Raw genomic sequence first — 24133 nt, 5'->3', positions numbered from 1 at the left:
CATTCATACTTACGGTTTAACCTTAGCTGCTGTGATTTTTTGTTTTAATTAGCCATGTTCATCAATGTTTGCTTTATTCTGGGTGAGTACAAAGGAAAGATCACTCAAAAACACATTTTTGATGTATAATTCATGGTCACAGCATGTAGGAAACTAGCTCGATTACCTTGTACCCAGATACAAAATTCAATTTTTTGACGAGTTTTGACTTGCTGTCAAACTGATGAAATTCAGTACCACAAATTATTGTATGAACATGCTACTGTACATTTAATTTCCTTCACTTATGTAGATTTTACACGATGTATTGGAGAGGATTGCAATTTTGAATAATATATGCCAATTACACGTGTTATTACTCATATTTTGGGGAGTTTAACTTTTTCCTCAATTTTTAAATCTGGGCAACATGAAAACATAAAATAGGAGTTTAATTGTAAGTACTTGTAGCACAGTTCAACCACTGGGGTCTGAAATATTCCCCCCCCCCCCCCCCCCCCCCTCCTGGTTCTCTCCAGATGTTAAAATCCTGGTGGTGGAAAAAGGTTTCACTGCCAGTATTTGGCTGGTAAGAGGAGGAGAGATGGTGGCGCAAAGTTTCTGATCACCAGACTTCGTTCCATTGTTCTGGTTTAAATACCAAACACCTCTCAGCAGTGTCTCATGAAGTAGGGCATGTGACACTGTTGATGGTAATCTGTCTATTGGATGGGGAAACTAAGCTTGGCAGCCACCTAGGTGCTATTCGCAAGGAGTAGGCTATGTGCTTAGTCATGGGAAAACTGACTGCTTTTAACAACCGATTGGTCAGTTGACTGTTTTTTCATTCCACCCATTTATCAGTCGGATGAAACAACCAAATGAAACTAGTCTCTACAGCCATGTCAGCTATATGAATGTTTTCACTCATTCACTGTCTTTGAGTGGTTTCAGTCAGTGTGAGACAACTGACTGAAACAAGCCTCCATCAGTTGCAGCTGTTGTATGAATGTTTTCACTCACTCACCTGTTTTGAGCCATTCTTTTCAATGCAAGACAACTGACTGACAGGAGTCTGTTGGTTTTGGCCTTTATATGGGTGTTTTGACTCAGTCTCTGGGTTTTAGTTGTTTTGTTTACTTACTTTTTCAGCCTTTAAAGCTATGCATGAACTGTGGCTAGGACTGACAACTTCTTTAGAGTCAAAGTACGAGTATCTCATTTCAAGGAGATGTCAGTAAAACATATATTTGTAAAAGTAAATATTTATTTACTTAAATACCAATTTTTATTTGGTTTTAAAGTTAAATACCTGGTGCTGCACTGTAGATTTATGTATATATAAATGAACAATCCGTTTTTAACACGTTTCTGTTAGGTTGTTTCTTGCCTGTTTGCTCGGTAGAAATTTTACAACTGATTTTAAATTAACTTCGCAATAATCTAGACCCTTGACATTCCCAACGCAGCTCAGAACTGGATTATACTGCAACATTAACTGGCTTTATAATCTGATGTGTGGTGGAGGGTACTTTGTTTTTCGGTCTGTCTGTTCATTTGGGACAAATTTTGCAACTGATTTTAAACTAATTACCTTATAAGCTAAGACTTGAATGTTTCAACTTAACTCAGAAATGGATGCCAATGCAATATTAACTAGCTTTTTTTTCTGGTGTGTGATGGGAGTGTGCTTGGCATACCATTGCTGTTTACCTGTTTTTCTTTTCCTGCCACGAATATTTCGCAGTTAGGAATGATTGCTGCTAAGCTTATGTGTGAGCTTGACTGTCCCTAATTTTCACATTTGCAGCCTTTTTGCAAAATATACACACGAGGAAGCAATATAATGCTTGAGTCAGCTGAAGAGGAACCAAAATAAACCTGAAACTACCACGTCTCTGTTGTGATCTAATTAAAATGTTTGAAATGAACTGAAAAATTTTACACATGCAAGACTAAAATGCTGAAAATAACTATTTAAACAACAACTTTTCAATATAACATGTTTTTAAAATGGACTAAAAAGTATAAGTTGTGAAAATTTGTGCCTGTGGATTTTTAACAGCTATGACTATACTTGTAAAATTGAAACTGGAAACATGGGTTGCAAGAAACAGATAATAGTTAGGCGTGTAGAGAGTAACAGTCACTGAGAAAAATCACAGAACAGTGCATATCATTTGTAGTGCAATAAAGCTGTTAGTGACATAGCTGAACTGTTCATGTATCAATTGCCTATTGCATGCATCCCATATTTTTCATTTTAAATTTTACACGTATTGTCATACATACAAAAAATTCACAACCACAAATTTTCATGACTATCTGTATGGCATTAGGAATCTGTATGGGGCTACAAGAAATTATTTAATATGTTTTAGTTCATTTTAAAAATGCATAATATTAAAAAGTCTTTTGGTTAAATAATTATTTCTAATTTATTGAAGCTCTCTCTCTCTCTCTTCCTGCTGCCAAATGTTGAGCTGACATGAACATAAACCACATAAAACAATTTTTTTTATTGGTGACTTGATCAGTTACATTTTATGCGCATACTGCCACTTGTGGGAAGTATTTTTTCGTGAAAAACATTTGTCATCATTGTTAATTTCCTCTGAATTTCTTCGCTTAACATGGTTTCACAGTACGAATCATCCTTGCAGATACTGTTTATTGCACAGAATTTATCTTGAGCAGCACATCTTACTCATACAACTTCTCCCATTCATGTATATCACTCTGATTCATACATACATATATTTATGTAATAGTTAATGCTTCTTTGTTTCTCGTCAGGCTTTTGGTACATCTGAATCACAATCAGTATTATTTGTTCCCTTTAAGTGGTACAAATGAATAAAACACATCTATAAATTTCAAACTTTTCAGCTTCTTACAGCAACTGAAGTACAATAATCTTGACGATGCAATCCAAGGCTATCTCTAACGGTAGTCTTATGTGTCTTGAAATGTGTCTGTGTAATAGTGTTAATATGTTGTTATGTTTTCTGTGCTGTAAGTATTTGTGTATCATGTAAATGAGGCTGAAAGTGTTAACCAGCTCAGCATTTGCTTAGACGAGTGTGGAGAAAACACATGAAAAACCACTCTCAGGATAGCAGGCAAAAGTGATTTGAAGTGCCGGCGAATAAAACCAAGATGACTCTCACCTTCCCAAGCCTGGCACACAGCGCACAGACAAATTTTTAAAATAATATCTTGGAACTGCTCAGTTAAATTACATTATAACATCTTGTACCCATGTTTAAATGAGCTGTGAGAGTACTCATTCTGTGTTACTAGAAGCACAATCTATTTTAGCTGATTAGCTTAGGGGAAAGTTATAATTTAGCAATGTGGGGTTTCCCCAGACTGGTCCTAGTTTCGAGGGCATCCAGAAGCTCGAGAAGCACAATGGAGGGATTTTTATACAACTGTTCCAGTAAACCCAGATCTTTTTTAAATGAGGACCAGCCTGTAGATAGCTTTGTTGTTTTAGTCTCTTAAAAGCCCAGAGGTAAGCACAGTTAGATGCTCTCCTACACACATAAAGGATGTTACAAATTGTTATTCAGAAGTTTGATCTCATATATTTCAGAAATGGGAACACAAAGAAATGTGTGGTCTGCAGCATAATTTTCACATAGTCCTAAAACTGTTTTTTTTCTTATTTGCCCATGTCACTTAATGACTAGGCACCCACAGCAGATGACAATGTGTGGAATGGTTGATACAGACCAGATCTGAAACAAAGGACCCTTTGGGCGGGACCTGCAGGAACTGTGAGCTCGCATCAGAGCAGGAACAACACATGTTAATGAGTACATGCTAGGCTGGACATGGTACTGAAATATTGCTTAGATATCCTGTGTGCTACATATGATGCACAGATTTAAGGTTAAGTAATTCATGTCACCTATTTGTTCAGGATTTAACAATTATTATGAAACACTTCATCCCAAATTAGACATTCATTTCACCTCTATCAGTATGATGGTACTGAAAGGGTATTTTCCCAAATAAGTAATGTATGGAGCAATGAAAAACATAGTTTATTGTAGAAAATACAAAAGCAAAGATAGTGACCAGACTGAATTATGATGACACTGCAGCTGAATGTTTTCATATGCTGTTGAAGAATACAGACACATTGAAGAAATCTTACAGTGAAAAAAGCTTACAGTGCTGATAAAACCTATGCATCTGCGTCTACTCCTGCATCTTAGAAGGTACTAGTAAAACATAAATTAATTTACTTTTTGTACCAAGTTAAAGTGGTAGATTACATTTATTGCATTTAATTAAGACATTTTTTTTGCAATATCCACATTTTGGTCTAGAAAATATGGTCACCTTAACACAGTGAACACTGTTAAGCGACTACTGGAACTTAGTAGATGTGTGTAAACATCATGCTACAATATGTACATTTCTACCATTCCTCATTTGTGAAATATACGTGATCAAAATTGTACACATCATTTTTGGAACACCCTGTATTTTCCATACTTCCTTGAGACAATGAGAAGTCAGCAGCAATTTGCAATTGCATGCACCATGATGTTGCCCCACCCAGCAGACAACTGAATATTTTAAATGTCATTTGCTTTCTACTCACAGAGCTGTATTAATTTTGACTTAATTTACGTTCATATGCCTTACTGTTACCGAGCACAACTGTTCAACATGGACATCTCTGCAATGTGCATTCACAAACATGTAATTTATATCTGCTGATTGGTAAGAGATGGGCACCTGCTGGTGTTATCAACACTGAAACGCAAGTGTGGAAACACCCCCTCCTCTCACGACCCCACTTCTGACAATACTTCATGTCCATTGGCCATTTTATATTCTACAGACTGTTTGTGTGCCTGGGAAAATAATCTGATTTGACCCAGATGTCCAGGGTTTTCAAAGTTTTTGTCTGGGGTTGGCAATTCAAGTGATGGCAGGCCTACCCCAGCGATATGTGAGCTTAATTAGTTACGCATTAACGGCACCTGAAACAACTTAATCCACGATATAAGAATCAGTTTTAAACAATGACAAGAAAATTAATGCATTCAGTACATACTTAAATGAACATGTATAATGCTTATTTTAACTTTGGTACTCCCTCTGAGATATGTCTTCAGTTAGCCCTGGTGGGTAGGGCTACCCTCCGACAGTATAATGCAGCACTGATTTAGTTCAAGTAAGTACTGCAGACTGGTTTCACTCAGAAGAATAAATGGATAGATCAGTCAATCAAAACACTAAAGAGTACGCTCAGATGAAAGAATGAATACATGGTTCAATCAACAGAAAACTTCTGACTGTTTTCGCTTGAAAAGAAAGAAAAATAATTCAGTCAATACACAGTGCTACCCCGGTGTTGAATGTTTCCACTTGGCTGCTACCACAGACAGCTTTCACTCGAAAAAAATATATGAATAATAATCCAATCAACGCATAAAACTACAACCAACTGATTTGACTGTTTTCATTTCGTTGCTCCACAGACTGGTTTCATTCAAAAGAATAAATGAGTAGTCCGACCAACTCAATGATTGTCTTCATTTGGTTGCTCCCACATACTGGTTTCATTTAAAAGAATGAATGAGTAGTACAACTGGCGGAATCGGTTGTTTTCAGTCAGTTACTCCCAAAGACTAGTTTCAGTCAAAAGAATGAATGGGTAATTCAACCAATACATAAAACTACAACTGAATGAGTTTTGCACCAACCGAATGAATCGATTGTTTTCATTCGGTTGTTCCCATCACTATATGTGCTGGCACAGGGTTTCACCTTCTCTCTTCTGTCATTATCATCCAACAAACATTACACTATACTCTACACACACACACACACACACACACACACACACACACACACACACACACACACTCTACATATATCTACTATAAATATTGTAATGAGGCATGTTATAAATAAATAAAAATGCATGTTAAAATAATAATGTGAAACGTGCTGAAGTATCATCGAACAGGAACGTTTGCAAATGAAAGCATATACTACATATAATCTGTGTAGTACGTTTCACAACAGCTTATGACAAGCAGTTTTGGCTACATAGCCCTCATGTTTGAACTGATTAATAACTGAGAATTCATGCCAAAAAGCACAAAATCACATTTATATTTTGAGACCACACCTTATTGTTTGCAAATATCATCATACTTAAGTATTTTTAATCTTTTTAAATGTGTATTCAGAGAAGATCCTGCAATGGCTACGCATTTTCGAAGAAACAAAATGAGTTGGAAATGTAATGTAAACAGCTTCAGGGGAAATCCTTAAGTTTTCTAAAATTCTTTCCCCTTCCATTAGCAGAGATATAATAGTTAATATTTTTTAATGCATCTGAAACAACAATTTGTTTACTCATTACTTTAAAATATTTTAAAGTGTTATCATGTGCATCTGAAATTTTAGAATTCCTAAGCACAGCTTGACTATTAAAACTATTAATTTAAAAATATGATCCTTTCAGGTGTAGAATTACATAATGTTGTACATTTTGAATGAGTAGTCCTTTTGATACTGGCTATGATGGATTATACAAATGTTCAGAAAGGAATAAACTCTATGAATTTTAAATTATGGTTTATTCATTATCCTAACAGCAGATATTAAAAAAATCTACAACATAACATCACTAATATTTAACAATACAACATAATATTTTAATACTGTATTAACATAACACTTACTGTGGATGGATGTTTACCAAATAAACTATTACCTTGTCATTCATGAACTATTCTTTTGAGTAGTAACAGCAACAGAGTAGCACACTTCAGCTTCTTGTTCAGTGTGCCTACCTCTTTATACAGAACATTCTTTCTTGGTTAAAATAGCTGTGGTGTGCTACTTTCTCAATTTTCATCTTATAATCCTGGGTAATATTTGCAATGCAAATGTGAAGTTGTGATGGAGGAGAATTTTCACAGAATTAAACTTGTAAGTTTATTTAACAGCGCAAGTTTAAGCGACATGTAGACTGTGTAAATGAGTAAGACCACAGTTTATATCTTAAAAATGTAATTTTTTATATATTTTCTGGAATGTAATGCAGCAGTCAACAGCCAGGTGGAGGTGTACTGCTCATTATGCTGTTGAATATCCAACAACTGCTGTTGGTCATCAAGCAAACAGAGTCATCAGAAGAATCAAGGAGGGGGACATATAGATTTAAAACTGTGTTCTCATCTGCTTGAATTCCAATAAACTAGGACCAGCATGACACTCGGTTGAAACACAACTGATTTCCAGTTAGCCGAGACAACAGCAAAAAAGAAGTTAGTGATAAAGGGCCACTCATTATTACCATTTCTGTGTCAAACTGCAATATATAATTTTAAACTGTATTTACAGTTCTCCTCCAGCTCTGCCTTTGATGGCTTTTAACATAAAACATTGCATCATATACACAAAGGAAACAACTAGAACTGGGTTTATGTACTTTGGTTGCTATGAATATATGCACCTACATATAAATCTATAACATACCATCACTAATATTTAACAATACAACACAAAATTTTAATACTGTATTAACATAACACTTACTGTGGATAGATAGTTACGTTTACTAAATGTTATGTTGACTAACTAAATTATTAGCTTGTCATTCATGAACCCTTCTTTTGAGTAGTAACAGCAACAGAGTAGCTACATCTATATCTATACTCCGCAGACCACTGTGAGGTGCATGGCAGAGGGTATATCCCATTGTACCCGTCATTAGGGTTTCTTCCCATTACACTCACATATGGAGTGCCGGAACAATGTCTGTTTGAATGCCATAGTGCATGCAGTAATTATTCTAATCTTATCCTCATGATCCCTATGTGAGCAATACATATGAGATTGTAGTATTTTCCTAGAGTCATAATTTAAAGCCAGTTCTTGAAACTTTGTTAATAGTCTTTCTTGGGATAGTTTACGTCTATCATCAAGAGCCTTCCAGTTGAGTTACTTCAGTATCTTTGTGACACTATCACATGGATTAAACAAAACTAAGACCATTCGTGCTACCCTTCTCCGTATATGTTTAATATCCCCTGTCAGTCCTAGCTGGTGTGGGTTCCACACACTTGGGCATTGTTCTAGGATGGACTGCATGAGTGATTTGTGAGCAATCTCTTTTTTGCAGTTCCCCAGTATTCTACCAATAAGTCCACCACCTGCTCTGCCCATGACTGAACCTAAATGATCATTCTGTTTCATATCCCTTCGAAGTGTTACATCCACAGATTTGTATGAGCTGGACGATTCCAAAAGTGACTAACTGATATTGTAATCATGGATATTACATTTTTTCATTTTGTGAAGTGCAAAATTTTACATTTGTGAATATTTAGCGAAAGTTGCCAATCACTGCACCATGTTGAAATCTTATCAAGATCTGACTGAATATTTATGTAGCTTCTCTCAGATACTACTTCATTATAGATAACTGCATCATCCCCAAAAAGCCTGATTTTACTATTTATATTGTCTGCAAGGTCATTAATACACAATATGAACAGCAAGGTCCCAACATACTTCCCTGGGGCACACCTGAATTTACTTCTACACCTGATGATGATTCCCCATCCAACATAACATACCACGTCATCTCTATCAAAAACCCTTCAATCCAGTCACAAACTTCACTTGGTACCCCATATTGATCACACTTTTGACAGTAAGTTTCAGAGTGGTGCTGACTCAAATGTTTTTCGGAAATCAATAAATACTTCATTTACCTGCTGCCTTGATCCAAAGCCTTCAGCACATTATGTGAGGAAACGTGGGAGTTTCATTTCACATGATTGATGTTTTTGGATTCCATTCTGGTTGGCACTGAGAAGGTCATTCTGCTCAGAATATCTCATTATCTTCGAGCTCAGAAAATGTTCTAATGTTCTTGATGTAATCAGCATCAAGGATACTGGATAGTAGTTTTGTGGATCACTTCTACTACCCTGCTTGTAGATGGTTGTGACCTGTGTCTTCTTCCACAGACTGGGCACTGTGTTTTGTTAGAGGCACCAATGATAGATTATTGTTAGCTGCAAATTCAGAGATTCCATCAGGGAATGAAGACTTTCATGACCAGATGGCATAACTGCTGGTAAACCTTTCAGGGTGTGAGGTAGTGGTCCAAGAAACTCTTCTGCTCCTGACGTTTTGTCCAGGGCGACACTGGATATCCTCAGATGTGCTCCTCTGCTAAGTCTTGCCGACTGACTCAGCAAGACGCAGCAGAGGAGTGCCTCTGAGGATGCCCAGCACAGTTCTGGATGAAACATCAGGAACAGAAGAGTTTCTTGGACCACGACTTCACATCCTGAAAGGTTTACCATCAGCTATTCGATCAGGGCCTGGAGCTTTGTTCAATTTTAACGATTTCAGCTGTTTCTCAACACCACTGACACTGATACTGAATTCATTCATCTTTTCAGTGGTAGGAGGTTTAAATTGGGGCAGCTCTCCTGGGAATTTCCTTTGTAAAAGAATGTTTGAAAATGGAATTAATCACTTTAGCTTTTGCTTTGCTACCCTCAGTTTCAGTTCCTGTCTCACATGCTAGTGACAGGGCACTTACTTTGGTGCCATCAACAGCCTTTGCATATGACCAGAATTTCTTTGGATTTTGTGAAATAGCAAAAACATTCTACTGTGGTAGTCATCAAAAGTATCAAGCATTGGTCTCCTCACAGCCAAATGCACTTCAGTCAGCATCTCTCTATCTATTGCCATACACTTTGTTTTACGCCTATTATGCAGTAGTCTCTGTTTCTTTAGAAGTTACTTTACAGTGACTGAATACCATGGAGGTTCCCTCCCATTATGAACTGTTCTACTGGGTACTTATGTATCCAGTGCAGAGTCAACTGTTCTTGTAAACTTGAGCCACAGTTCCTCCGCATGCTCCTGTCCTGTGCTGAAAGTTTCAAGTTCCGCACTGCGCTATGACACTATTGATTTTTTATCTAGTTTAGTGAACATATAAATCTTTCTCTTTGTTTTAGCTGTCCTTTGTACTTTGGTAAGCATTGCTGTGGATGTCTTAAAGAGGTTAGATCTATTTGTTGTCATTACATCCAGTATATTTCCATCAAGAGTGGGGTTACTAACTATCTGTTCTAGATAGATGTCAGAGGTGTTTAGCAATGTTTCACAGGATGTCCTTCAACCAGAATGCAGATTGGTACTGCAAACTACACCTCATTTACAGTGTTCACATGTAAATTTTGCCATATGCACTGTGACTGAGTGAGAGCTGACACATCAGTGAGATGTGTGTGAATTCTCCTCTCTACGCAATACCTTAATGGGACTTACCACATTGTTCAAAAACTATAGTGATTTTTACACTAGTATGAGGAGTGTCCCCATTGGTGTTTTTCAGGAAGTTCAAATTATTACTTGCACTGCAGCAAGTATAACAGTATCTTTTTTTATTTTCATCTGTCAAGAACTCGAATCACAGAACACTGACTACCATGCATGGATTAAAACTGACAGTTACCTGGAACTTATTATCAAATGATATCTTCTTGGTCTTCCTAATGTCTTTGATTTGGCATTCAAATTTCATCTACTAAACTACAGCTGATACTGTTGGGTTATAGAAGACTTTTGTCTACGAATAAAGCTATAGAGATAACAATTACCAACACCTATGCTAGGAAACTTGGCCCATCTTTTAAATCTGTTGCCTATCTTGACATGTTTGTTCTTTGTTCAAATATATGACTTGTTACTGTTAGTAGTTGCTGTAAGCTATAGCTCACAATTGGTACAATTGATTTTACTCTTATATGAAATCAATATGAAATTTTAATACCAAATATTACATTTTACAGTCATGCAACAGTTTTCATAATTGCAGCCTGTTTTAGCTTGTCTAGCTTTCTAGATTTTTCTTTCCTGCATCTTTCTATTTGGAAACCTTTCAGCAGCCCCACACATCTGTATTTTAACAACATTTAATTTGTTTAAAATCAACTAATGGAAAATCCAGGGTGGAAAGTAACAATATTATGAAAAGGAAAGTTGCTACTCACCACATAGCGGAGATGCTGAATCGCAGATAGGCACAACAGAAAGACTCTCGCAATTAAAGCTTTCAGCCGTTAGTTGCCTGAGACTGCAGTTGCGTGTGTGTGTGTGTGATCTATTGTTGATGAAGGCCTTAATGGCCAAAAGCTTTAATTGCGAGAGTATTTTTGTTATGCCTATCTGCGACTCCAGCATTTTCGCTACATGGTGTGTAGCAACTTTCCTTTTCATAATATTGTTTAATTTGTCTAAGTAATTCATCCAAGAAACATGACATTTATGGCATTTTGAAATGTTGGTGAATTCAATGAGGTTAGGCTAGGTTTCGCACAAAACTATAAAACACCCATGGCAGTTTCTGTATGAGACCTCAATAATTCTTGAGCAACTTAATAAACTGTCATGCTATTGGCACTGAAAATAAAATGTGCTGAAGCCTGAAAAATATTCAGAAATATTGTAGCAACAAGAAAGAGCACTAAAGGAAAAAAGAAAGAAAACATGTCTTCCCTAGATTATTGTTGCTCTCCATGATACTCTATCCTGTGCAAGCCTCTTCATCTCCGAATAACTACTGCAACCTACATCTTTCTGAATCTGCTAAGTGTATCCATCTTTTGGTCTCCCTCTATGATTTTTAACCCCCCCCCCCCCCCCCCCTTCCCTCCAATACTAAATTGGTGATCACTTGATGTCTCAGAATGTGTCCTATCAACTGATCCCTTCTTTGGGTTAAGTTGAGACACAAATTTCTTGTCTCCCCAGTTCCTTATTATTATTTATGTGATTGACCCATCTAATCTTCAGCATTCTTCTGTAGCACCACATTTGGAAAGCTTCTATTCTCTTTTCATCTAAACTGTTTATGGTCCCTGTTTCACTTCCATACATGGCTACACTCCAGACAAACAACCATCTATATTCGATATTAACAAATGTCTATTCTTCACAAATGCTTTTCTTGCCATTGCCAGCCTAAATTTTATTTCCTCTCTACTTTGACAATCATTGGTTATTTTGCTGCCCAAATTGCAAAACTCAGCTACTACTTTAAGTGTTTCATTTCCTAATCTAATTTCCTTAGCATCAACTGATTTAATTCGACTACATTCCATACCCTTGTTTTGCTATTATTGGTATTTATCTTCTGGCCTCCTTTCAAGACACTGTCCATTCCGTTCAACTACTCTACCAATTCCTTTGTTGTCTCTGACAGAATTACAATGTCATTGGCAACCCTGAAGGTTTCTATTTCTTCTCCGTGGATTTTAATTCCCAACCCAAGTTTTTTTGGTTTTCTTTATTGTTTGCTCAGTATACATTTTGAATAACACCGGGGATACACTACAACACTGTCTCACATCCTTTTCAACCACAGCCTCCCTTTCAGTCCCTTGACTCTTGTAACTGCTGTCTGGTTTCTGTACAAGTTGTAAATTGCCCTTTTGTGCCCTATATTTTACCCATGCTACACTCAGAATTTCAAAGAGAGTATTTCAATCAACACTGTCAAATGATTTCTCTAAATTGACAAATGCTATAAATGGAAGTTTGCCTTCTCTTAATCTACCTTGTAAGATAAGTCGTAGGGTCAGTATTACTTTGTGTTTTCTACAGTTCTCTGGAACCCAAACTGGTCTTCACTGAGGTCTGCTTCTAACAGTTTTTCCATTCTTCTGTACAGAATTCATGCGAGTATTTTGCAATCATTACTGATTAAACTGATAGTTCGGAAATTTTGGCACTGAAATTATTAGATTCATCTTGAAGCCTGAGGTATTTAGTCTGTCTCATATACCTTGCACAACAAATGGAAGAGTTGTGTCATGGCTGGCTCCCAGCAGCTCTAGTGGCTATCAGCAGCTCTCATGGAATGTTGTCTATTCCCAGGGCCTTGTTTTGACTTATGTCTTTCAGTGCTTTCTCAAATTCTTCACGCAGTATTATATCTCCCTTCTCATCTTAGTCTACATCCTCTTCCATTTCTGCAATATTGCCCTCAAGTACATCTCCCTTGTATAGACTCTCTGCATACACCTTCCACCTTTCAGCTTTTCTTTCTTTGCTTACGACTGGTTTACCATCTCAGCTCTTGATATTTATATAGCTGCTTTTCTTTTCCCTAAATCCTCTAACTGCCTTCACTATTTCATCTCTTAAAGCTACCCATTCGTCTTCTACTGTATTCCTTTCCCCTGTTCTAGTCATCCTTTGTATAATGCTCCCTCTGAAGCTCACAACAACCTCTGGTTCTTTGAACTTATCCAGGTCCCCATCCCCATAATTTCCTACCTTTTTGTAATTTCTTAATTTTTAATCTACAGTTCATAAGCAATAAATTGTGGTCAGAGTACACATCTGCCTCTGGAAATGCCTTACAATTTAAAATCTGGTTCCTAAATCTCTGTCTAATCATTATATAATAAATCTGAAACCTTCTGGTGTCTCCAGGTCTCTTCCACATATAGAAACTTATTTTATGATTCTTAAAACAAGTGTTAGTGATGATTAAATTATGCTCTGTGGAAAATTTCTATCAGGCAGCTTCCTTTTTCATTTCTTTCCCTCAGTCCACATTCAGCTACTATTTTTTCTTCTCTTCCTTTTCTGACTATTGAATTCCAGTCCCCCATCATGATTAAATTTTCACCCCCTTCAGCTATCTGAATAGTTTCTTTTACTTCATCATACCTTTCTTTGATCTCTTCATAATCTATGGAGCTACTTGGCATGTACCAGGTGTAGAAGTATGAAACTGGAATTTTGTTGCAATAATTGCATGTCTGTTGTTTGAAACCGATAAACAATATTTTATTCAAAATAATCCCTATTGCTATTTATACATTTCTCCCACCCCTCCAGCAGGCTATGAATGCCATGCCAAAAAAACTGTTTTTCTTTTGAGGCGAAACAGTCAGCGAGGCATTTTCATACACGTTGAAGTGTTGTTTAGCAAGAGCATGTCCCAGTGATGCAAATAGATGACATTCGGGTGGTGCCAAGTCTGCAGAATAAGCTGCATGCCCTAATATTTCCCAACTGAATGCCTCGATCATTTCCCTGACCAATTTTGCTGTGTATGACGGGTCATTAGCATGGAGTAATATGACTTTGTGTTGCGTTTTTCCATATTCTGGTCATTTTGCATGTAATGCTCAATTTAAATCTATCATTTGCTGTCAGTAGCAATCAATGTTAATAGTTTCACCAGGTTTTAGCAGCTCGTAATAGATGACACTCTTCTGATCCCACCAAACACAGAGTTCGGCCTGAGCCACCGAGGTGTGCGCATCGCTGCCTCTGCGCGCTACACTTTCTTGGCCGAGGAGAGCTCCAGAAGAAGTTCTGTGCTGTGGGTGCCGCGAAAAGCAAACTGCCATGTGTTGTTTTCACAATGCCAACAAACTGTCGTGTTCTGCACCCCACAGCATGGGAAAGAAGAATGCGCAGAAGAAACCTGCTGCCACGAGGGGGCCTTCGGTTGTGCGACTCACTGAGTCTGCCGACCAAGCAAGGAAGACCCGAGAAGATGAGGCGCAGCCTGTTCCCCCTTCGAAGTTTAAGTGCAAAGACGGGTGGATGGCACTGTTCGACTTAATGATGAATTGCACCAAGAACAAGGTGGTCTATGAGTCTGTCAACACAGATTCGCTGGTCTGCGTTCTGGCAGCGAACCTGGCCAACTAAGGGCTATCAGAATCACTGTGGCCACCCACACAGTCGACAAGCTGCCGGCATGTTAGAAGGTGCCTTCAGATGGAAGGAAGAAGATGACCAAGGCACTCCTAAAGGGGTTGCCTTGGTGCTGTGACAAAGCAGTGGTCCGGGAAGGGCTGCTGTGAGTCAGGTTCAGTAATGCAACCACAAGGTTGCACAACTGGACGAACAAGAAGAGGCCGCTGCTCTATGCTGTGACTGTGCAAACAGCTTATGGCGAGGGCAACATCTCCAGCTTGCGGAGGCTGCTGGGCTTTCCGGTTACGACGGAGGCTCTCCCGACGACCACGGACCCCCAGCCCAATGCTTCAAGTGCCAGGGTGAGGGCCATGTTGTAAAGTGCTGCTGCAATGCGGCGCAGTGTGTCAAACACTCCAGTGAGCACAACAACCACGTCTGCGACTGTGGCAGAGATGCTCTACCGACTTGTGCCTGGTGTGGCGAGGCAGCTGTGGCCACAGTGATGCAGTGGAAGATACATCGACGTAGGTGACGACAAGGGGTGTAGACCAGCCTGGCTAAGCTGAGGGACAGCGCAGAGGCAGCTCCCCCCACCAAGAGTGGGGACGACTGCCCGGAGGCGGACGATCGGGATGCAGCCCACACCCCTGAGAAGAGCAATGGCGTCGACATCAGCACCACCACGGAGGAAGCCAGAGCAGCCCTCAAAGCCATCATGGCAACAGACAAGGCTGTCTTCGCAGCCGCCATGGCTGCAGAGAAGGAAGAGGCCTTGAGGCAGCTGTGTGCAGTCCTTGCCCAAGGCCTCCGAGCAGCAGAAGGGGTTTTAACTCCTGTGAGTGCTCCTGCAAACTCGCAGAAGAGCGTTTGGATGCCTGCCCCACATGCTGCCCCAGTAGCGCCGCAGGGGAAGGATGCCAAGAAGACAACCGCCGTCCCAACGGTACCCGGCACCGATGCCAAGCACCATGGGGACAGCCCCCACAAGGGATTGAGAAGTCAAAAGGGCAGCCTACATCATGCATGTGCAAGATAATGGCCTGCAGCTCTCCGATGATACTGCGGCGCCATACGCCGAGCAAGTAGAGCTGCTCGAGCAGTAGCTACAGCAGAACTGCGTCACGCAGTAGCAAGGGACGCTGACCAACAGCGAGCTGCTGCCATTCAGCACCAGCCTGATGAAGCTATGCCAAGTCACTGATAACACAGCACAGCAGAGGGCGTAAGGCAACGCACTGCGTTGCCACACCGGACCCCTTTTATTATAACGACCATGGCACTGACACAGTATCTTCTTGCACAGTATCCACTATTAACATAGCCTACCCTTGCATGAACTGTCGCAGTCAGCAAGACATCCACTACTGCTCTTACTACCCAACCTAACTATTGCAGAGGTTTTTTTCCATTGGAGCTTGCCTTGGCACTTTTTTCCCTCTGCCCTTCAAACCGCTACCCTTCGTTTGACTTTCGACCCAATATATCTTCAGATGGGCGTGTATAAATGGTTAACCTTAACCAGATGACGCAAACATCGCAATACTCACATCCTGTGATACCTCACTTTAGTGAAAACTAACCCTTATGCAGAGATGGCAGAAGACCATCATGTCGGTGTGGGCGTGGAGGGTCTCTACCCTTAAAAACAACCAAACACAGAGCATTGTCTTCTTTCCAAAGCAATTGGATCTTTCATTTGATGTTGATGGTTTTCCTGGATTCACCCATGATTTACAACACATGGGATTCTCAAAATATACCCATTTTTCATTACCTGTACTATTCGACGGAGAAACGAATTTCTTTTGTATCTGGAGAGCAGCATTTCACAAGTGGTCTTTCAATTTGCTTGCAGTCTTTCATTCAGTTCATGCAGAATCCATTTTCCCATTTTTTGCACCTTTCCCATAGCTTTCTGGATCACATTCAATTGTTCTGCGAGTTCCTGTTGAGTTTGAATATAATCTTTACCGAAAAAGGCCTGCAATTTGTTGTCTTCAATCGTTTTTGGTGGTTTCCCACCCTTGTCATTCCTCACATCAAAATCACCATTTTTGAATTTTTTGAACCACTTGAAACACTGTGTTTTCTTAAGAGTGTGTTCGTCAAAAGTTTCGACATGCATTTGATGCAATTCTGCAGCAGTTTTCTTCAAATGATAACAGAAAACCAATGCTGTCTGCAAATTGTAGTCTGTAGGCACAAAACTTGAAGTGTTTATGGGTTTGAAAGATATACCAGTGTATGGAACTTGGGTTACTCTATGTTGACATTCATCATCAGCCACTAAAGGAAGCAGATGGCACTGCAGATGTGGCCTCACAGGCCTTACAATTACGGCTAGCAACATTTATAGGGAAATTCTGGTTTCATACTTCTATACCTGGTAAACTTGTACTACTGTGGTAGGTATGGGCTTTGTGTCTATCTTCGCTACGCCAATGCATTCACACGATGCTGTTCATAGTAGCTCACCTGCATTCTGAATTTCCTAATTCATTATTAAACCCATTCCTGCATTACCCCTACTTGACTTTGTAGTTATAACCCTGTATTCACCTGACGAGAAATCCTGTTCCTCCTGCTACCAAACTTCAGTAATTCTCACTATATTTAACTTCAACCTATCCAATCCCTTTTTAAATTTTCTAACCTACCCACCAGATTAAGTAATCTAATATGCCAGGCTCTGATCCACAGAAAGCCAATTTTGTTTTTCCTGATGACGAAATCCTCCTGAGTACTCCCCGCCTGCAGATCCAAGTGGGAGATTATTTTACCTCTGGAATATTTTACCCAAGAGAATGCCATCATCATTTAATCATACAGCAGGGATGCATGTCCTCTGGGACAATTATGGCTGTAGTTTCCCCTTGCTTTGGCCATTTTGGTCGATGTTACAAGGCCAGATCAGTCAATCATCCAAACTGTTGCCCCTGTAACTACTGAAGAGGTTGCTGCTCCTCTTCAGGAACCATACCTTTGTCTGGCCTCTCAACAGACACCCCTCCATTGTGGTTGTACCCGCAGTATGGCTATCATTATTGCTGAGGCATGCAAGCCACCCCAATGATGGCAAGATCCATGGTTCATGGTATATGAAATGAAATGAAGGTATACTAAATGAAATGATCGAATGGCATTATTGCCCAGGTGACCCTATGTGAGTCTGTTTGGCTGCCTGGTACAAGTTGTACATAACTCACAACATAAGAAGCACAATAATACAAATGAAAGAGATTGGTACCAAAATATCCACTGACTGGGCTGGGAACACATATGAAGTTATTAGTTGAAAAGGAATAACTTTTCTTGGAACTGAGTAGAAATAATGTTCATTAATGAAGAAGCAGTATATTAACAACACAAACATCTGTTTAACACAATGTATTCATAACAGGAAAAAACAAAATTAGCTCTTTTGGTATATTATTTTCAGCCATCTTTCTCTATGGGCAGTAATTGACATGATATAGCACTCCATCAAGTGGTGTCGTGAAATTAATAATTATATTTAAAATATTTTCTTCATTTATATTTCTTGGATTGATTTACAGTAATAATATTTTACCTTAGCAAGCTGGAGACAACAGAGAGGCTTCTTTTCCTTCAGGAGGTAGCACAGTGTTGGACTTACTCCTATGTAAGGAGACACAGGTGGAAAGCCTTTCACAATGCTGGAATGAAATGACATGAATATTTTAAGTGTGAGGCACAAAACCACATGAATGATTTTAAGCAGATGTTACTAGTTAATTTGAATTTAACATTTGAGGTATGAGAGCTAACTCAATCTCAATAGTGGCAATGCAAACAAAAAATGGGTAAACAACAGTCCCATCAAACTTTTCTACAATGCTTACCAACATATAAAAATAAGGAATATGCCTAACTTGAATGGACCTCTTAAACTTGATATAAGAAAGCACAGTGTAAATGGGACCATGGGGTCTTCCCACAATGAATACATGGATATTTAATCCTTATACTGTAGACAGAACTGAATTGTTTTGTCTGTGTAAAACAACCCACTGAAACTCATTCACAAGCATTTGTCAGACATAGTCAGGCTGTAATGTTTGCAATTTTCTCCACTGTAACAATGTGGAGAATTCGGAGAATTGATTGATTCTCACAACCCAGTAGGTATATATTTTTATTGACTGTTTATCTATACAAGATGTTAAAACAAAGTGTTACATATTTTTAAAGGTGGTAGTGTGGACCAAAACAAGATAAAAATGTCGAGTAAACATAGGCTCTAAAATGCATATCTTAAGAGGTATGAGCACTTCTTCATCTTAAGCACTGTATGAGACATCTCTTCTACTGTAAGCTCTTTGCTATTACAAATGTTCTGCAGAATGCAGCAAACAAATGAAGACAAAGACACTTTCTCTTGTTATTATCCATGGATATAGCTTGCAGTAAACATCTATCAGTGTTGCTGCTGTAAAAAGAATTCAGAATTCCGTGTAAGTGCAGTGCATAAGTTAGTTCTAATGGAACCAGTTTGTGTTATGATAGGTTTATGCCCGATGTATCAGTTGGGGAGGTTCATTACACTGGCCAGCTAATTCCCCTGTCTTAATCCACTGGTTCTTCAGTTGTGGGGCTACTTGAAATCTTTGGTATATGCAAGCTATACTAACATTGCAGGAAAGTTCTTTTAAAGCATTTACAAGCCCCATTAATGATGTACAAACATTAGTGTCACACATCAATGTCTATAAGTGTATTGTTTACCAACATGGAGTTTTTCAGAGAATGTGAGATTCCCTAAGAGTTCTTATCTGTTTACTGCATTCTGTAGGTTGTTCATAATAGCAATGAGCTAGCAGTGCTAGAGATATGTTCAACATTAGCGAAGACGAACAAATGCTCATAGCTCTTAAGGTATGCATTTTAGAGCTCATGTTTTCTGGACATTTTATTATTATTTTGGTCCATGCTACTACCTCTCAATATATGGAATTTTTTTAACATCCTGTTTACTAGACAACAGAGATTGCAAATAAGTGGTTGTTTCTGATTCTTGAGTTACAGTTTTCCTTCTAGCATTGGTGGCACCATTGCCCCCAACAGACTTCTGAAATGGGCAACAGGGCCCAATGCTTGGGGTAACTGGGCCATAAGAGTCCAGTTACCCCACTGTTTCAAATAAAAAAAAGATTTCTATGGCACTGTTGCACTTAATAAACATGGGCTAGAATAAATTTAAAGGTAATCTTCACAATGAAACAGACTGTTAATCGGCGTAGTCATTGTGCAGACATACAGGAGAAGAATACAAAAAGAGGCTGCATTTACTTACATTCCGAAGACCTGACACAACTGCTACATGGTATGAGAAACATAAATAACACAATCCATGGTGCACCAAATCTCTACAACAAGGTAGTGGTGGTGGTGGTGGTGGCATTGTCACATTACCTACCGTCAAACGATGGAGATATCTGGCAAATGTAAAGATAAACAATGGGAGAAAAAGGATTTGATCAGTCCTTGGATGATGTGCTGGATATTGTAGAGTGCTGCATAAAACAAAATGTACTGCATATTGTGGAGTATTGCACCAAACAAAACAAACTACAATTGCTCACGGAGGCCAGCATTATTAATTTATGAGAGACATGCAACCTACATTTCAAGTAAATTGATTGAGATAGCTCAAGAATGTTACTATCATAAAGCTGCCACCTCACACCACCCATGTTTTACAGCTTAATGTTTTATTGCTGCAAAAACTGGCTTTGATGGTTTATTATTACAAAAACTGGCCTACAATACAACTCCCCTGACATTGGTAATAATGTAGCTATGGAACTAAATGTGATTTTGCTGCATAACTTTAATGTTTGTCAGCAAGTGCATATACCCCAAGCAAGAATAACACTGCTTGCATGTAGTATAGAGAGGCAGAGTTCAGTTACCCTAAATCTTGAGGCAACTGGGAACAGCTGGTGAGAATTTTTTCATTTGAATTTCTTTTTAACTGAGACATTCACAGACCTTTTCAAACAGAACAGTTCAAAGAGGAAGTTTCATTTTCCAATAAAACACTATTTTAAACATTATCTTATATAAAACAAAACTACAAGCTTTGCAATAAAACGGGAGAAGCTCATGTTGTAAACTGTGGTCCAGTTACCTCACGCTTCCATATTACTGCAAGCAAAACTCAATTTTAAATGAATAATGATGATTTGGCTGATATGGACAGTGTTTGCTCTGAAGCTGACACAGAGTTGAGCTTATAAGCTAACCACAGTAAAGGACGATTTTCTATTGCACTCAACATTAAATGTGCTATAGAACAGTTATTCACAGAAAGAAATATATAGGAACAAGTGAAGCATTATGTAGTAGTTACACTAGATCCAAGCAAATAGTCTGAATGTGTGAGAGATGTGAAAAATGTTCCTCAATCAGAACAAAACATTTGAAATATATTGAGAACTAATTATGAAGACTAAAACATTCAACTATTTGCTTCTGAAGTAGGGGATTATTGTGTATAAATATAACAAAACTGCAAGTGAATATTTACCACTGAAAGTACTACCTGGCAGGGTGGATTTCTAGTTCACCATGCCATTGGAAATGAAAAACACCACAATAAAAAGGAACCTCTTGTATATTAGTTGAAATTGCAATGCTTATCTCTTATTTCTTTACACCAATGGCTCTGCAAGCAGCTTTCATTGAAATAACTGAATTTGCTTTGATGTTATAATTATACATCCACATTGCAACACGTATTATAATGTATTTAAGTAAGTATACGGTGACAGTAGTGTCAAACAACAATTCATCAGCAATGCTTTGTTACGTTGTTTCCACTATAAATTCAGCTATTTGTGAATAAAACTGGCTGCTAACCACTTAAGCCTAACCTGTAAATCAAAATTGCTTTGCACGATGTGTGTGAGATACCGATTATATTAACAGAATCAGTAACAACTGTTTGGATAACAGTAAGTGCAATGTTCTCAATTTTATTAACATTTTCGTTGGTGAGTAGTGTGCTGTGCTATCCTTATCTGAGTCATATTTTTGTGAAAGATCTATACACAAAACCTATTCCTTATGCCCACTTATTATTTTATATTCCAGTCCTGCCACTGGCATAGGTTATCTCACTATATGCACTGTCATTCATGAAAGCAACAGTGCTACATTCCAACTTTACTGCAACCACTTTACAGCTTTCTATATGGAAAGGACTATGCACCAAATGTCTACCAATATGAAGGTGTGGAAATGGTAGTATATTCCACCAACTAATCTGATCCAAATAAATGTTACATAGGAATGGACAGAGCAGAATTGCCCAGGGCATACATCACATGTAACAACTTACTACATATCCCATAATAAAACATGTCTTCCATTAAAAGGAAGAATCTCATTGACAAGTTATAGTGGTCACTTTGATGCTGACAATAATATTTCGTCTCTAAGTTTGGATAAGCAAATGTTTGATGCTGTATAGGGAGTGAATTGTAACTTGAAAATCCAACAAGTTCTGAAGTCAACACTGGCATAAAATAGCTAAGCCTCAAAAACTAAAAACTATTAATATGCTCCAGATTTCATGTGTCCGACATTGGTTTCTTCCAATGTCTACAGTAACTGATCTCTTCGTTTTCAATGTAATTAGTTGACCTTAAGAAGCAAATTACTAAAAACTGTTCCCAGAATGATACTGTTCAGTGAATAGTGTCCACCAAATCACTTTGTCATTAATTATCCCCAGTCTGTAAATTTCTAATACTGTTAATGACCAGTGCATTCATTGAGGGGCCTACTTAGTACAGTGGGTACACACGTGTTATCGTTTCAAAAAATGGCTCTGAGCACTATGGGACTTAACATCTGAGGTCATCAGTCCCCTAGAACTAAGAACTACTTAAACCTAACTAACCTAAGGACATCACACGCATCTATGTCCAAGGCAAGATTCGAACCTGCAACTGTAGCGGTCGTGCGCTTCCAGACTGAAGCGTCTAGAACCGCTCGGCCACACTGTCCGGCTGTTATCGTTTCACCTCTTTGCCAACTGATACAAGGTTTAGAATGCAATCTGTACCACTGGTTCAGTTCAACAGACTCCAATAATTGGATATTCCATGCATGTAATCTTTAGTCCCTGGCGAGCATTTTTTGCACACATGAACTCATCTGGAGCCCTTTCTTATCTACTGCCAACTCTTCAAAGGCAAATATTGTGTGCCGCTAAACTGATATGTGTTATCAAGCTGGCTAACCCATTTGCTGTCTTCTGGTTTTAACCTAAACTAATTACAAACTTCCAGTTTACTGGAAGTTGTTACATTCTTTACACTAAAAATTCAAGTATTTGTGAATAAAACTGGCTGCTAGCCACCTCGGCCTAGCATGTGAATCAACATGGCAAGCTAGTTAATGCCTGATATCACACCATTGCTAACAAAACTTGGGAAAGTTTTGTGCGTGTTGCTAGGCATCGTGCAGGAAGTGCCTGCTACGAAGAATATCTGCTACCACATGGCTTTCTGAGGAAAACTCAATGCTTTACAAAGAGGTGAGTGTGAGATATACTATTTCTTGGTGCTACGCACAGTCTGTGGTTCTCTGTATGCTGGTTTATGCGTCATCTGCTCAGTGCTAGCCTGTCTGTCACAGCAGATGGATGGCACATGTAAAAATGGATTTGCGCATTGCCCAAATTCTTCTGCTAACCAGTGGTCCAGGGCAATTTCGATCACACTATTGTGAACATGATGGTCAGCACAATGGGCACAACTTTAAAAACTTGTCTACAGCCTATGGTTCCCTATATAACACAGTATTACTAACTATGAATTGAGCAGGTCCCTGTTCTCCTCAATCTCCACCAGTGCCTGTCTTCTTCTAGTTCCTTATTTGTACCCTTTTTTCCTTCCTTTTCTTCTTCCCTGCCAGCTTCATACTTACTTCTGCTCCTCTAATCATAATTCCAATCTCAGCTTGCTCACTTCACTCACTGGCTTTGAAACTTCCCTTTCTCTCTAGGTCCCCCACTCTTCTTCAACCCTATCCAATTTCATTCATGGTATTATGGCATCACTACCCTCACTAACATCTGTGGTAATTGCTCACGATCATGAACATCTATACTGATCCATCACTGTCCCTCCCTCTCCTTAAAATTAGAGAAGAGAGAAATCTCTGAAGCTAGGATGCATGTCTGGTGTTTAAATTCACTTATGCACCACTTTCATCAGTGGTCTATTATCCCTGTTTGTTGTCAATGGTGAAAGAGAGTATTAGATTTGCTGCAAGTAAATAAATACATTAACTTCATTATTTGATTCCATTCTCAATGATGCGGTGCCTAATCACAACAGGCCATTATCAAATAAAAGTAAATCACAAATTAAACAAAGATATT

The 24133-nt window shown here is 38.6% G+C and overlaps 1 protein-coding gene across 1 annotated transcript in view; it reads right to left on the bottom strand.

Moving 5' to 3' along the window:
• Positions 1 to 24133, bottom strand: part of LOC124792676 (potassium channel subfamily T member 2) — a 691963-nt gene that overhangs the window by 122326 nt on the left and 545504 nt on the right. Inside the window, exon 16 of the mRNA XM_047257958.1 lies at positions 18290 to 18395. Coding sequence (XP_047113914.1) covers positions 18290 to 18395 — 106 coding nt within the window. The remainder of the gene's footprint in view (positions 1 to 18289; positions 18396 to 24133) is intronic.

Source organism: Schistocerca piceifrons, chromosome 1 (assembly GCF_021461385.2).
Source record: "Schistocerca piceifrons isolate TAMUIC-IGC-003096 chromosome 1, iqSchPice1.1, whole genome shotgun sequence".
NCBI classification, from domain to species: domain Eukaryota; kingdom Metazoa; phylum Arthropoda; class Insecta; order Orthoptera; family Acrididae; genus Schistocerca; species Schistocerca piceifrons.
The sequence above is the reverse complement of the archived record's forward strand: the minus strand, read 5'-3'. Positions and strand labels throughout refer to the sequence as shown.